Source organism: Eleutherodactylus coqui, chromosome 9 (assembly GCF_035609145.1).
Source record: "Eleutherodactylus coqui strain aEleCoq1 chromosome 9, aEleCoq1.hap1, whole genome shotgun sequence".
Classification (NCBI taxonomy): Eukaryota; Metazoa; Chordata; class Amphibia; order Anura; family Eleutherodactylidae; genus Eleutherodactylus; species Eleutherodactylus coqui.
In genome coordinates, this window is record NC_089845.1 from 14,397,474 (window position 1) to 14,414,426 (window position 16,953).

The 16,953-nt window shown below is 41.9% G+C and overlaps 1 protein-coding gene across 1 annotated transcript in view; it reads right to left on the bottom strand.

Moving 5' to 3' along the window:
• Window positions 1-16,953, bottom strand: part of RECK (reversion inducing cysteine rich protein with kazal motifs) — a 247,826-nt gene that overhangs the window by 182,289 nt on the left and 48,584 nt on the right. Inside the window, exon 2 of the mRNA XM_066579140.1 lies at window positions 10,990-11,045. Within this exon, the coding sequence (XP_066435237.1) occupies window positions 10,990-11,045 (56 nt within the window). The remainder of the gene's footprint in view (window positions 1-10,989; window positions 11,046-16,953) is intronic.

A 16,953-nucleotide genomic window follows, 5' to 3' on the forward strand; every position in this document is an offset into this window, starting at 1 on the left:
GCAAAACATAAAAAAACTGTATAAACTTGTTATCGCTGAAATCGTGCTGATTCAGAGAATAGTGTTATCACATTATTTATTCTGCACGCTGAACGCCAAAAATAAAATCCAAAAAACAAATGGCAGAATTTCATTTTTCTCCACCAATCTACTTACAATTTTTTTACAAAAGGTATCCAATACATTATATATACCCAAAAATGATGCTATTAAAAAACTACAACTTGTCCCGCAAAAAACAAGCCCTCATACGGCCGTGTCAATGGAAAAATGAAAAAGTTATGTCTCTTGGAATGCGACTAGAAAATTAGTTGAAATTAAATGATTGGCCCATTTAAAAAAACCTGCCCTGGTGGGTACGACAGGGTGGTAAGAAACCCGCCACTCAAGGGGTTAAAGAACCTGCCCTGGTGGGTCTGACAGGGTGGTAGGAAACCCGCCACTGAAGGGGTTAAAGGGCCAACACTTTCAGTATTAATCTTTTTACTATTTATATAGCTGAAGAAAAGTTTAGGGTTAGTTTTACTCTCTTTGGCAATAAGTCTCGCTGTCGCCATCTTTGTTGCTTTATTCTGATTTTTACATAAATTTCTTTTTTCCTTATAGGGTTTTAGTGCTTTTTCGCTGCCTTCTTGTTTTAGTAGTTAAAACGTTTTCTTTTTGCTGTTTACTGCCTTTACATTTTTATTAAGCCACATAGGTTTTCTATTACTAAGGCCTCATGTCCACGGGGAAAATCAGGCCCGCTTCGGATTCTCCATGCAGAATCCCGCAGCAGGTCCCTCCTTTCCCAGGGACCTGAGGCTAAATAAAAGATTAAACTTACCTCTCCGGACACTGCGGATCTTCTTTCTTCAGTCCGGCGGATGTGCTTGGCATGCCGGCAGCGTGCCGCGCGCATGCGCCGGGCACTCCATTTTTTTTTAAACTCCTGCTGACCCGCGCTACCGCGCTGGAGAGCAGAAATTCAGGTACGGGTGTTCCGCGGATCCGGACGGCTTCCATAGGCTGCAATAGAAGCCTGTGGGAGCCGTCCCCGCGGGAGACCCGCTCTAAAAATGGAGCATGCCGCGGGTGTTTTCCCGCAGACGCAATCCGCGCCTGAAGGGAAAATGACATCCGCAGGTATTTAACTACCTGTGGGTGTTCAATGCATCCCTATGGGGCGCGGATCCGCGTGCGGGAAAAACGCTGCGGATTTTAAATAACAATTTACCAGTGGACATGAGGCCTAAGTCTTTTATTCCTGTAAGTTATGAACCTCTCCCGATATAAGAAAAGATTAAAAAACTTCCGCGCTCTTTAGGAAAAAGACATCTAGGTAACTTTCATAGGGGGGTGGATAAAATGACCTTTAATAAAATGCAATACGTTTTTTCGCTCCACGGCGACTTTCTCAAGCTTAAACAAATACAGCTTCTTCACAAACATTCATAAAAGTACAGCATCCCCTTCCGAGTTTGGGGGATAGAATTAACCCTTTGGGTCTGCATTATTCTTACCCCTCACTCTGCTAAACTCCCTCCCACGTCCCTTCACTGGCCGCTGTCATTGCTCCCATAGGAGCCTATGCAGCGGCCGACGTATTCCGGGGACAAAGATAGCTCCAGGACTATGTTTGCTGCCCAGTGTGAAAGCGCCCGGCACTATATTTGCTGGCCGGGCGCTTTTATGCCGTGGGAATACGCCTGTGTGATCTGATGCATTGGAATTCAATGCATCAGATGGTAGTGTATATCGACTGGCCGTGAAAATTCACGTGAATTAGCCCTTAGCCTTAGATTTCTGCTGCGGATTAAGAGCTTGTTCACATGGGTATATGTGGGTTTGATCGTGTTATACGCAATTGAAAATCGCATATTCCCTGCATATTTTGGCCCTTCTGTGAGGTTTTTGTGTGCATAAATACGCAGCATAATTAGTGCAGAAGGAAACACTAATTAGATGCACAAATATGCAATGAAAACAGGTTTTCTAAATATTCACTGCACATTTACACAGGTCCATTGACTTCAATGGCCTACTTTGGCATATAATATGCACCAAAATAAGACATGCCACTTATTATTTCATTCATCTGAATACTTCAATGTATTAGCGAGTAAACCATTACACGCGTATGAACAGGCCCTACATGTCAGATCCATAGTCGAAAAAACTGACGTTGTTCTGTCAGTCACTTAATTAAAAGGGGTATTCCAGAAGCAGAAAACACTGATCATAGTGCAGCAGCCCGGGTTGTTATTGTATGCACAGTTCCTATTGAATCAAACAGGAACTGTGGCTGCAATGACAACCCGAGCCGCTATGCTTTGGTCAGCGCTTCTGCTTCTGGCACTGACTGCAGTGTCAGCATCCCTGGGAATCAGCTGATCAGCAGGGAACCAAGCAACGGTTCCTCGACGATCATCTATTGATGAACCGTCGGCAGTGGCTGGCTTGCAAATTTTAGGCTGGGGGAAAAGTAGACACCAATGGCCCATAAGTAGAGGCCCAAACTAAAAAGGTAAAAACACATGGTGCAGGTAGCCATATGCAACAAAATCATGCCCATTTGCTGCGGACAATGGTCACACAAATTACTGCCAAAATTGTGCAGCCATCCGCACCGTGGGTAAGATTTAGCACTGTACAGTCAGCTATATTGTGTATTTATACCTTTAACCTGTTTATTTTATTTACATAAACTGAAAGGGAGGAGACACAGATTAGATATTAAGAAAAACTTTCTGACAGTAAGGCTTCTTTCCCACGAGCGTATATCGGCCAGCCGATATACGCTACGTTGGGAGAGAGAAAACTGGTGAATGAGCGCATATACGCCAAGACTACCATGCCGTCGCCCCTCTACCCTCCCTCCCTATGGCAAGCTCACCTTTCTTCTCCTCCCCGTTCGTTCTTTGCAATGGGATGGGGCAGGATGGGGGCGGAGCTAAGTGCCAGCCCGCCCCACCTCCTCCCATTGATGGCTATGGACAAGGGGCAGGGGGAGTGCAGGAGCTTAGCTTCGCCCACATCCTACCCCTTGTCCACAGCCGGCAATGGGAGGAGGCAGGACGGGGCTTAGCTGCACCCCCTCCAATTGCAAAGAACAAGCAGGGAGGAGAAGAGAGGTGAGCCTGCATGAGGGGGGGGGGGTGGAGAGCAGAGGGAAAGAGTTTAGCAGCCATGCTGCTAAACTCCCTACCACCTGTGGCCGCTGCCATGGGCTCCCATAGGAGCCCATGTAACGGCCAACATATTCCGCCCCAAAAGATAGTTCCTGGACTATCTTTTCGGCCGACGTTAAAACGCCCAGCGCTATATTGGCCTGGCCGGGCGTTTTTACGTCATGGGAATACGCTCATGTGATCTGATGCATTGGAATCCAATGCATCAGATCACACCATATATTATATAACTGATATAGGCTTGTGGGAAAAAGACCTAAGGGTGATCAATGAGTGGAACTTGTTACCACGGGAGGTGGTGAGTTCTCCTTTAACCGAAGGGTTCAAACAAAGGCTGGACAAATATCTGTCTGGGATGATTTAGTGAATCCTGCACTGAGCAGATTGGACCTGCAATCCCTTCCAATTCTACCATTCTATGATTCTATGATTTGAACATAAATACAGCACAATAACTGACCACAGTTTATGAGTACAGCCTCAGAACATAACTCATAACATAAATACAGCCCCAAAATTAACCTCAAATCAAAAATACAGTATGAGAACCAATCTCATAACATACAGTACCAGAATCATACTCAGTACATAAATACAGCCGCAAAAACTATATTCCTTCTTTATATGGCTAGGTCAGACAAGCATATTGCAAGCACATTTTCTGTGCTTATAATACATACCAGTGCTCTGACCCAACTGAGGAACTACTAACCCAATCTTTGCAGCATCAAATACATATACACTAATCATGGTTGAACAAAACCCAATATTATCCCCTAACAATGACTATGTAGTGGTAGATACTAGCTCTACACAGGCTCTCTGCAGACCGTATAAGTGATTATTGTACGGATAGATTTAGTGATTCACTGTTCTTTTTTTTCCATCCAGCTCAACAACAACTTGCTCCTCGCTTTTCAAGCACCCCGTTAAACCTTTCACGACCTACAGAAACTCTACATCATTTCTCTAGCCTAATTCTGTGCTGTCCCATCTGCCCCTAAATACTGTACTGCAGAAATAATTTTGTTATAGTTATACATACCCTCCAAAAATAGTGTTGACAGTACTCCTAAAAAAATAATTATGCCAAATAGTGTTCTTAAAAATACTACCAAAACAGTACCCCAAACTGTGTCCAAGATGGTAATAATGCACCACCTAGTAACAGTGATGCCGGAGTTGGAAGGGACCTCCAGAGTCATCAGGTCCAACCACCTGCACAGTGCAGGATTCACTAAATCATCCCAGACAGAATAGAATTATATTGACCACATGACCACGTCCATTGTTCTTTCTTTGGAAGGTGCGGATTTTCGTCCGCACTTGCGGTGTGTGTTTTTTTCCACACGGAAATACGCGCAGTTCGCCGCTCGTCTGACTGAGCCCTCAGATATTCCCCCCTCTTTCCATTTACTAAACATTTTTCTTCTACTCTTAGTACTCATTTTGTGCATTACTTTAACATCATGTGTGATGCCATTTTGTTTGGGCAATCGTCCCTTTTGGCAGCTATCGCTATGGTTTCTAAACTGGAGGACCTTCTAGAGAAGGTAAACTACTGCCCTATTTCTTTTATTAACATTGATATGAATCTCCTTACTAAAATACTAGCACTGTGCATCCATGCAGCTCTCTTGCTAATCATAGGCGAGAACTAGGTCAGATTTGTTCCTGGGAGTCAAGCTTCGCATAATGTCTATCACATAACGCGCCTTACTTACATCTGTCGCTCTCGGGGCATTCCATTCCATTGCTTTCCCTGGAAATTCATAAGGTGTCTGTCTAGTACTACGGCTTGGCCGTATTTGTTCTCGGTAATTGATAAGTTCAATTTTCAGAGTGTTTTGTAATTATTAGATTTAGTGGACAATATTAGTAAATGTGGCTCATGCTGTCAATTTGCTTGATGGTCACTTGGTGGTTGTTCCTCTGCATTTAGACATTCTCATTTTTTAATGTCTTGATCAAATGCAAAGAAAGATGAATGTTAAAAAATGTGTGATGGCAAATGAAATCTATTTTAGAAATAAAGTGGATGAATTAGAGTTCCTAATAACAAACAGATTATGATGATATAGTGGTATAACTAACACCTGGCTGGATAACAGGTAACAAATGCAAAGGGCTGCACTATATTTAGAAAGGATAAAAGGGGAGGCATTTGTTTCTTTGTAAAATGCAACTTGAGATCTGTTCTGAATAACAACATTGGGGACAGCTGTGTGACAGCGTGTGGTTGTAGAATCCTGGATTGGGTAAACTATAGACTCTATGTAGTAACTGCTTATTTGAAGGTATTTATAACTTTGAGTGTTAAAAGTTATGTTTTGTACTCATAATCTGATTTTCAATTCACTTCTGTGTCCTATTTACTGACAGGTTTCCCATTCTTATTGAGTCTTGAAAGACCTAGCAACAGATTGTGGTACATGGCTAGTCAAGAAACAGGACGAGTAGAGGGAGAGGAGTTTTAGGGGGTCTGGAGATGGAGTAAACCTAGGAAAGAAACAAGAACAGAAAAGCCAGTGTGGTGAGAAGTGGACTAACACCAAACTTGTATGAGAACTAAGAATAGAGAAGATAGCCCAAGAGAAGAATTATGTGAGTAGGGAGAAGTGCAGGGGAGAGCAGAATTAATGGTCAGAATAAGAGAACAAAAACCAAGAGAGGAAAAGGAGATCTAAACTAAGTAAAAGAAAGAGCAAGAAAGAGAGAAAAGAAAGATAAAAAATACTGTATGGTAACTATACAAGTACATGTGGCATTAAAGTGTATGAATGTGATCCTAGCATTTAATTGTAAAACTATTACAAAGAAAAACAATGCCAATGTAATGTAAATTATTGTAAACTAGCTTACCCGTCGCGCGTTGCTGCGAAGACAGACATACATACATACAGTACATTCGTTTTTATATATCTAGATAACAACCAATGACAGCGCAGCTTTCATGTTACCTCAGTGGTATAATAAATAACAACCAATCGCAGCGCAGCTTACATGTTACCTCAGCTTTATAATAGATAACACCCAATCACAGCACAGCTTTCATGTTACCTCAGCTTTATAATATATAACACCCAATCACAGTGCAGCTTTCATGTTACCTCAGCATAAAAAAAAATAACCAATCACAGCGCAACTTTTATTCTGCCTCAGCAATATAAAAAATAGCAAGCAATCACAGCGCAGCATTCATTTTACCTCAGCAGTATAATATATAGCAACCAATCACAGCGCAGCTTTCATGTAACCTCAGTAGTAGAAGTAGCAACCAATCACAGCACAGCTTTCATGTAACCTGAGTAATATAAATAGTATCAACCAATCACAGCACAGCTTTCATGTTGCCTCAGCAGTATGATATATAGCAACCCATCACAGCACAGTTTTCATGTTACCTCAGCAGTATAAGAAATAGCAACCAATCACAGCACAGCTTTCATTTTACCTCAGCATTCTCAATATCCAGCAATTGTCTAGCGAAACGTTCGGCGGATGCATCATTTTGTAGTTGAACACTCATCCCGTTGCTCGTAATGCCTTTTGCTTTCGTGCTTGAGATGGAAATCAAACGATCTTTGTCTGGGGGGCATAACTGTCGATGATGCTCGCACGCGCGCCACCTATCATAGGATAGTTGTACTATGCCAGTAATCTTCCCAGGAGTGTACTCAACATCTTCCCAAAGTTTCATGGCGATTGGATGAATGGTGTAGTAATGCATAAAGTACAGACAGACAGACATACATTCATTTTTAAACATATAGATGACATCAGAAAGTGAGAGAATTAGATTCCGTACGTAAAATTTAGACACTAATTCTTTTGCGCTTAGAATTGAATAATCAAGTTGGGACCCATTAACTTTTCCTATTTATGACATAATCAATGCTTGTGCGAAATTTCAAGATTCTATGACATCGGGAAGTGAGAGAATTAGATTCCGTACGTAAAATTTGTATGCTAATTCTTTGGTGCTTAGAATTGAATAATCAAGTTGGGATCCATTAACTTTTCCTATTTATGACATAATCAATGCTCATGCCAAATTACATCGGGAAGTGAGAAAATTAAATTCCGTACATAAAATTTGGATGCTAATTCTTTTGCGCTTAGAATTGAATAATCGAGTTGGGACCCATTAGCTTTTTCTATTTATGACATAATCAATGCTCATGCCAAATTACATCGGGAAGTGAGAGAATTAGATTCCGTACGTAAAATTTGGACGCTAATTCTTTTATGCTTAGAAGTGAATAATCGAGTTGGGACGCATTAGCTTTTCCTATTTATGACATAATCAATGCTCGTGCCAAATTACATCGGGAAGTGAGGGAATTACATTCCGTACGTAAAATTTGGACGCTAATTCTTTGGCGCTTAGAATTGAATAATCGAGTTGGGACCCATTAACTTTTCCTATTTATGACATACTCAATGCTCGTGCTACATTTCAAGTTTCTTTGACATTGGGAAGTGAGAGAATTAGATTCCATACGTAAAATTTGGACACTAATTACTTGGCGCTTAGAATTGAATAATCGGGTTGGAACCCATTAACTTTTCCTATTTATGATATAATTAGAGATGAGCGAGCACCAAAATGCTCGAGTGCTCGTTACTCGAGACGAACTTTCAGTGATGCACAAGAGTTCGTTTCGAGTAACGAACCCCATTGAAGTCAATGGGTGACTCGAGCATTTTTGTATATGACTGGTGCTCCACTAAGGTTTTCATTTGTGAAAATCTTATGACCAAAGTCATGTAATAAACACAGAAATGGAGAGGGCAGGCGAGGAGCAGCATTTCGGGCTGCATTTCAGGCTCCGAGGTCTCACTATTAAGCCACAATAGTGGCAAGAGTGAGACCCCCCCCCCCCCCCCGACTGTCAGCATAACGATCGTTCTCCTCTGCCACAGCTGTAACAGCTGTGGTAGAGAAGAACGATGTTAGCCCATTGAATTCAATGGAGCCGGCAATGCAGCCGGCTCCATTGAAAGCAATGGGCTGCCGGCGAGCGCGGGATGAATTTTCGGAAAGGGCTTAGAAATATAAGCCCTTACCTGAAAATCATCCTAAAATGTGTAAAAAAAAAAAAAAAAAATTATGTCAGCATTAAGATCGTTCTCCTCTGCCACAGCTGTAACGGCTGTGGCAGAGAAGAACGATGTTAGCCCATTGAATTCAATGGAGCCGGCAATACAGCCGACTCCATTGAAAGCAATGGGCTGCCGGCGAGCGCGGGATGAATTTTCGGGAAGGGCTTAAAAATATAAGCCCTTACCTGAAAAAGAAAGATTTTAGTGTAAAAAAGAATAAAAATGCAGGCATTCTCTTCAATGGAGCCGCTGCTGCTGCCGGCGACTCCATTGAAGACAATGGTCCGCTGGCACACCTGAATTATTTTTCAGGGAAGGGCTTTACATATAAGCCATTCCCTAGAAATGAATTAAAAGTGATTTAAAAAACAAAAAAATAGATACTCACCTCCCTTCAGCTGCCGGGGCACAGCCGCGTCTTCTCCTGCTGTCCCCTGTACTGTGGTGCTGAACTGCTGTCATTCAGCTGAGAGCTGCACTGAGCCAATCAGAGGCAGCATTCACTCACCCATTCATAAATTCATGAATGGGTGTGAGTGAGATCTGCCTCTGATTGGTCAGGCTGTGACCAATCAGAGGCAGCTCATTCAGCAGGCGGGGATTTTAAATCCCCGGCTGCTGAATACTACAGAGAGCAGTTCAGGAGAACTGCCAGCTGGCCGCAGCTGAACTCCGTCTGCCGTGAGCAGGTGAGTATATATATTTTTTTATTTTTACACATTTCTGGATGAATTGCAGGGAAGGGCTTATATATTTAAGCCCTTCCCGAAAATTCATTGTGCGATCGCTGGCAGCCCATTGCTTTCAATGGAGCCGGCTGTATTGCCAGCTCTATTGAATTCAATGGTCAGTGCTCGTTTAATCGAGACGAGCACCGCGTGGTGCTCGTCTCGAGTAACGAGCATCTCGAGCACACTAATACTCGAACGAGCATCAAGCTCGGACGAGTATGCTCGCTCATCTCTAGATATAATCAATGCTCGTGCCAAATTACATCGGGAAGTGAGAGAATTAGATTCCGTATGTAAAATTTGGATGCTAATTCTTTGGCGCTTAGAATTGAATAATCGAGTTGGGACCCATTAGCTTTTCCTATTTATGACATAATTAATGCTCGTGCCAAATTTCAAGTTTCTATGACATTGGGAAGTTAGAAAATTAGATTCCATACATAAAATTTGGACGCTAATTCTTTTGTGCTTAGAATTGAATAATCGAGTTGGGACCCATTAGCTTTTCCCGTTTATGACACAATCAATGCTCGTGCCAAATTTCATGTTTCTAGACATCGGGAAGGGAGAGAATTAGTGGCAATGATGGAAATCGAACAATCTATGTGGGGGGGTGGGTACGTAACTGTCGACAACGCTCGCACGCACGCATGCCACCTATTGTAGGATAGTTGTACTATGCCAGTAATCTTCCCAGGAGTGTACTCAACAACTTCCCAAAGTTTCATGGCGATCGGATGAATAGTGTAGTAGCGCATAAAGGACAAACAGACAGACACACAGACAGACACACAGACATACATTCAATTTTATATATATAGATGTTAAAGCACAAAATGGGTTAAAGTTGGCAGTGGGGTTCCACTAAAATCTGTGTTAGGTCTAATTCTTTTTAACCTTTTTATTAATGACCGTGGGGATGGGCTTGAAAGTAAAGTTTTAATTTTTGCTAATGATACAACACTTTGTAGGATTCTTAAAATTCACCGTGACTGTAAAAAGTAACATTCATGTGTGAGCTACGCCAAGGCAATCACTTGTAGATGGGACCATACACTCACAGACTCACCAATTAGGGCCTAACCCTACAAATGCATTCAGAAAAAAAAGGGATCCAGCTATTAGGCCTATTTGGACACAAAGATTATCGCTCAAAAGCCGTCAGACCAGCCTTATCAGGAATTCACAGCGGGATACAGTTGAAACTGTTGTTTCAGCTGTATACAGCTCCATTAACACAGGCAGGCTATGAAGAACAGCGCGGTCCAGCTGTGTTCTTCATACCCCGCCCGGAGCGCTCAGCTGTATAACAGCTGAGCGCTCCAAACAGAGAACAGCTGGATGCAGGAGACAAGCGACCTCGCTTGTCTTCTGCATTCCCCGCTTGGAGTGCAAGGTGATCGCTCGACGTTTGAGCGATCACCTTGCGCTGTAAATGCACACAATGATTATTGCTCAAAAGTTGCTCAAAAGACATCTTTTGAACGATAAATGGGCCAATAGTGAGAAAGGCCTGGGACTGGTAGCCCCCTCTATTCTAGTCTTGCACCCTATGCACCGATCAGTCCGAAGTTCTTCTCATTAGAGTATATAGCGGGATCCCACTTTCTGTGAATATATTGAAGGCTTAGGCCCAAAGAGGAGATTGCGTGTGTCTGAGTGTGTGGAATAAGTGTGTGGTACCATCTACAAGACATTGTCTTGTTAGGTAGGTTGACTTACACACACACACACACACACACACACACACACGATAAATAGAAGTAATTTTTACAAATTTTGGCATATATAATTTAGACTATAACCAAATAGTGAGATCCATGCATCACCATGTTCTGTTTGGTGAGCCTAAGAGGTAAAAGATTAAAAAAGGGCTGTTTTAACCTACATTTAATATTGAGCTTGTCTGTGAAATGTCTGTGAAATTTTGTAAAAAAGTGAGTTATTCCCTTTCAAGCTCAAAATCACACTTAAATAGTTACCTGCTCACAGGTTTCACGGCACGTTATTTCTTTAGCCCGATAGCAGCAAGATGTATCTATAGATAGTGAAAAAAAAATTGAAGGCTTTAGATTAGGTATTCGGGATGAAAAGGTTAATGAAAAATACTATAATACAATACAGAAAGCGTAATTGTAATTGCCTATCCTAATTATAAAATTCCTGTTTACTAGTAAGAAAAAGACCTTGGGCATGTGCCTTGGAGGCATTCTTCCTTTGGCCTCATGCTCACAGTCGGGTCGCATTCCAACTCCAAATATCACAGCGGAATCAGACCCAGCAGCCCCAGAGACCCCATACTTACCTGTCCGTATCCGTGGAGAACATGACGCGCCGGCACTGGGCTCTGATGCAGATTCCCACCATACTTCCGCTGTGCCCATTGCGCGTTGAATATCGCGGGATGGAGGATTCCCATTGACTGCAATGGAAGCTGTCCGTGCGATTTTCCACACAAAATAGAGCATGCTGTGATTCTCCCCCGTGAGCGGAAAATAGCAGTTGATTTCCACTTGTGGGGAGGAGAGAATCTTTTAAAACAGCACGTCTATGGACTGTCATTGCTGCCAAATTTGTGGCGGGTGTCTGGCAGCGATAATTCATCCGTGGGCATTAGCTCTTTGGCTGTGAAAGGTTTAAACCATTATACCACTGAATATTCAAATAAGATGTTAAATCACTTTAAACAGGATATACTGCACACAATAAACATCCAGTCTGATCAAATAGAAGAACCAGTATTTGTCCTTTGATATATTAGTATGTTATGAATCAAAAACAATGCATTTTTTTCAATATTGTGGTAAGCCACAGCAGGCAAGTTTTTATGCTTGTGGCATTTTTTTCCTTGTCCCAACATGTACTAGGAAAACCTAAAAAGAAATCCAAAACACAAAATTATGATTTATTGATGCAATTTTAGCAATGCAAAACAACTTAGGTTGAGATTTTAATGGTGGTGCCAATTTCTTGATAAGTTGACAGAGTTTGAGAGGAGACGCATTATCATAATTTAAGAAGCTGGATCGTCGTATCGACGAATTGCCTCCAGTGGATGCATGAGGGCACACAAGACGACTGGGCTCAAGATGCCCTGGACAAAGCCCCAGTAGAGAGGATCGTCTGATCGTCCAACAAGCACAAACAGCTACAATTGTTTAGCCATCCAGAGACAGGTGGCACCATTGTTATAGGCCATGTGTCTATCGGAACAGGACACTTGGTCTCATAGCGCCAATTACATGTATTGCCTTTGACAACTACCCACCATTGCCTCCATTTGCAGTGGTGTCATGATGGCCGTGTTTGTGTCTGGAGAACTAGGGGTGAGCTCCTCAATACTACCATTGCTGCCATGGTCTGGGGGCTATCACATATGACAGTCAGTCACCTCTAGTAGTGGTACGAGGGACAATGACACCTCCGCAATTAGTTCAGCACATCCTGCAGCCAGATGTGTTGCCTCTCATGGTGGCTTCCAAGAGGCATTTTACATCAAGATAATGTTCAGTTGCACATACAATGGTGTCATAAGAATGTCTCCACAACTTTGCCACACTCCCATGGCTGCCCGGTCGCCAGATTTATCGCCAATAGAACATGTATGGAACAGTCTGGGGTGCCAACTTTGACAGCTTATGAGTTTGTACAATCTAGAGGCTCAATTGCAGCAAATGTGGAGCAGTACCCCGCAGGATGCCATATGGAATCTGTATGCCTCCATGCCCGCCATATGACATCTTGTATCCAAGCTAGAAGCAGCCTAGCTGGATACTAGAGCCTACATACCCTCTATTATCATCACATCTTGTATCCAAGCCAGAGGCAGTCCAACAGGATACTAGAGCCTCCATGCCTGCCAGCATCACATCTTGTTTCCAAGCTAGAGGCTACCCAACAGGATACTAGAGCCTCCATGCCTGCCAGCATCACATCTTGTATCCAAGCTAGAGGCAAACCAGGGGTGCACATTGTACTAGAGCCTCCATGTCACCTATATTACATCTTGTATCCAAGATAGAGGTGGTACAACAGGGTACTACAGCCTCCATGCCCCCCATATCACATCTTGAATCAGAGCTAGAGGCAGTACAACAGGGTACTAGAGTCTCCATTCTTGCCACATGTCCCTTCTAGTATCCAAGCCAGAGGCAGCCCAACAAGGTACTACAGCCTACATACCTGCCAGTATCACATCTTGTATCCAAGCTACAAGCAACCCAGCATGGTACCAGAGCTTCCATGCCCGCCTGTGTCACATATTGTATCAAAGCTAGAGGCTGCCCAACAGAGTCCTGGAGCCTCCCTTCAAGTGTTTTTTGTTTTTTCCCAATAAAAACGTGTGTTTAATCAATGCCTGTTGTCCAACAGCATGTAATATTTGCAAATAAGGGAGATAGAACAATACCTCTGCAGCGCTAGCAATTCGATGGCAGCATTCCTGCAAATTAATGTACAACCTTTTAAACAGGCCTTTTAGGGCAATGATCGAGTATTGAAAACCAAGTGAGAATCCATACACAGCTGTTTTGGGGGATTTGCCCTTCATCAGTGTATAGTAGGATCCTGGCTAGGCTAGTGGCAGGACTATGACCAACATGTAATATTGTATCGCACAAGAAAGGCATCCAGGTCCCTCTTATACTTTTTATCGAATTTGGCATCACCACGTCCTCAGGTAGCTTCTCCAGATCCATTTGCAACCGAAAACTGCCCTTTTCCGTTAAGTACTTTAGCACCGCCAGTCCGCTGATCCTCCAGGCTGCTGTCAGTGCAGTGGAGCCGGACATCGTCATTAGAGACAGAAGTTTAACACAACGGCTTCGCTCTCATTGAAATCAGCTTATTGGGTTCTCAATAACAATCTGTCTATCTTTGACAAAGGTTTACCTATGGGGTTCACCGTGTCTTGCTATTTTAAATCATTTTCTTCCTTCCTGGAATGCTGTTGGTGGCAATTCTTTGCATCTAGATGATTTCTTTTTTATTTTTAGGGCCTTCTGATTCTCCGTTATGTAAAAAGGTGTTGAAAATTCTTTATTTTGGAGAAAACACTGTTTACCCTTATTTTTGTTTTGGATTTCTTTGGAATAACTATTTATCGGATGGCTATAAAATTTAGATTGCCTGACCCTAAGCTGCTGTGTATTATTTTTCTAGGTCGCAAATTGTTATCCAGTAAGAAGCGAAGCTAAGGCCTCCTGCACACTAAAGAGCCGAATTCCACATGCGGATTCCGGCTCTGGCAGCAGCAGCATCTGTGCATACCTGCTTTGCCACCAGAGACTCTGTACTGCGGATGGACCCAGTGGCTTAGCGCCGCACATGCGCAGTACAGATTTTTTTTTTCACTTTTTTTTTTCGCGACCTGTCAGCAATGACTACAATAGAAGCTGTCTGTGTGGAATCTGCACAGAAATTAGCATACTGCAACTTTTTCCTCCACGAGCGGAAATCACAATTATTTTCCAGTAAGTAATGGGTGGTATTTGCTGCAAATTCGCGATGCTGAACACAAATTCCGCAGCAAGTATTTGCCTGCAAACACAGTGCCACCCTTGTCTATGTGTTGTGCGTGGCATTACAGCTCAGCTCCCATTCACTTCAAAGGAGCTGAGTTGCAATACCACATACAACCTTACGGACAAGGATGGCATGTGTCTGGAGGAAAGCCATGTTTTTCTAACCTTGGACAACCCCTTTAAGTGCACTTTTGCCCTTTACTATTCAAAAGGTGAAATATGTGGAAAATACAAAACAATTACAAGATGTACTACAAATTACAGAGACATAAGTTTGTCAGCTATATGCAGTTTTTGATGAATTTTTTTCTCCTATATACAGTACTGGTAGTGGATATATTATTACTAGCTGATATAACCGGCTTCGCCTGAGTTCATTTGGTACTGGTGTTTATCTGGTGTTCACATGAAAAATCTTATGAAGTCGTGGTTACTTTAGAGATACCGAGGAAAAACATATGTTCACCATTTTGCATAGTTCTCTGCGTTACCCAGGAAACACCACGTGGAGGTAAACATGCAAAAATTCTTTTATATACAATGACATCAGGAAGTGAGAGAATTAGATTACGTACGTAAAATTTGGACGCTAATTCTTTTGCGCTTAGAATTGAATAATCGAATTGGGACACAATAACTTTTCCTATTTATGACATAATCAATGCTCATACCAAATTTCTACGACATCGGGAAGTGAGAGAATTAGATTACGTACATAAAATTTGGTCGCTAATTCTTTTGCGCTTAGAATTGAATAATCAAATTGGGACCTATTAACTTTTCCTACTTATGACATAATCAATGTTCGGGCTAAATTTCAAATTTCTATGACATCAGGAAGTGAGAGAATTAGATTACGCACGTAAACTTTGGATGCTAATTCTTTTGCACTTAGAATTGAATAATCGAGTTGGGACCCATTAACTTTTCCTATTTATGACATAATAATCAATGCTCGTGCCAAATTTCAAGTGAGAGAATTAGATAACGTACATAAAATTTAGACGCTAATTCTTTTGCACTTAAAATTGAATAATCGAGTTGGGACCTATTAGCTTTTCCTATTTATGACATAATCAATGCTCGTGACAAATTTCAAATTTCTGTGACATCGGGAAGTGAGAGAATCAGATTCAATACGTAAAATTTGGACGCTAATTCGTTTGCACTTAGAATTGAGTAATCAAGTTGGGACCCATTAACTTTTCCTATTTATTACATAATCAATGCTAAAGCCAAACTTCAAATTTCTATGACATCGGGAAGTGAGAGAATTAGATTCTGTACGTAAAATTTGGATGCTAATTCTTTTGCACTTAGAATTGAATAATCAAGTTGGGACCTCTTTACTTTTCCTATTTTGGACATAATCTATTCTTGTGCCAAATTCCATGCTTCTACGACATCGGGAAGTTGGAGAATTAGTGGCCAGTCAGTCAGTGAGTCAGTGAGGGCTTTCGTCTTTATATATATAGATTGTGCCAGAGACAATAAGCTTGGCTCTATTTTCATATCAATGAAGTAAGCTTTGTTCTATTACCTTCTTTATGTAGTAAACTTAGTTCTGTTATAGTATTCATGTAGTAAGCTTAACTTTGGCACTGTATATATGTAGTAGGCTTTGTTCCGTCCCTGTATCTATGCATTAGGCTCGGCTCCCTAATTGTATTTACATAGTAAACTCTGTTCCATTAATTTATCTATGAAGTAAGCTTTGTTCTGGTACCATATCTATGTAAAAAACCTGTTCTTGTATCTATTGTAGGGGGCTGAAGTGAGGACCTAAAGTGAGGGAAAACATCTTTGGAGGATCAGTTCCTGCCACACTCAAGGGAAAGGAAAACAGACAACAGTGCCGAAAGGGCTGCAAGCCAGAGGTCTAGTGGGGACCAGTAAAGGCCCCAAGTCTGACAGCGAGGACGCCCCTAGACTCATACTCTGGTGGGGTAAGGATAACAAACTTTGTATACTGTACATTTGTTTGCTGTCTATATATGGAATAAATGCTGGCATGCGCCAGAAGTTAAAGATATCCAAGTCTCTGAAGCTTTTATGTACGTGTGCCAACCATTCCGATGAAAAATGGCAATCCGATAGGAGAGTGACCCCCAACTTGCCACGCTATGTAGTAAGATTGGTTTTGATATCATATTTATGTAATAAGCTTGGGCCTCTTCTTGTATCTATGTAGTAAGCTTTGTTTTGGTGCTGTGTATGTAGTAGGATTGGCTCTGTTATTGTGTCTATGTAGTAAACTTGGTTTTATTGCTATATCTATGTAATAAACATTGTTCTTTTACCATACCTATGGATATACATTCCGCCTATCACCTTCTGCTTCCACTCCTGTGAGCTATACTTATGTATTAGCAGATATACCCAGCCTCGCCTGAGTTAATTTGATACAGGTGTTTACGTGTTGTT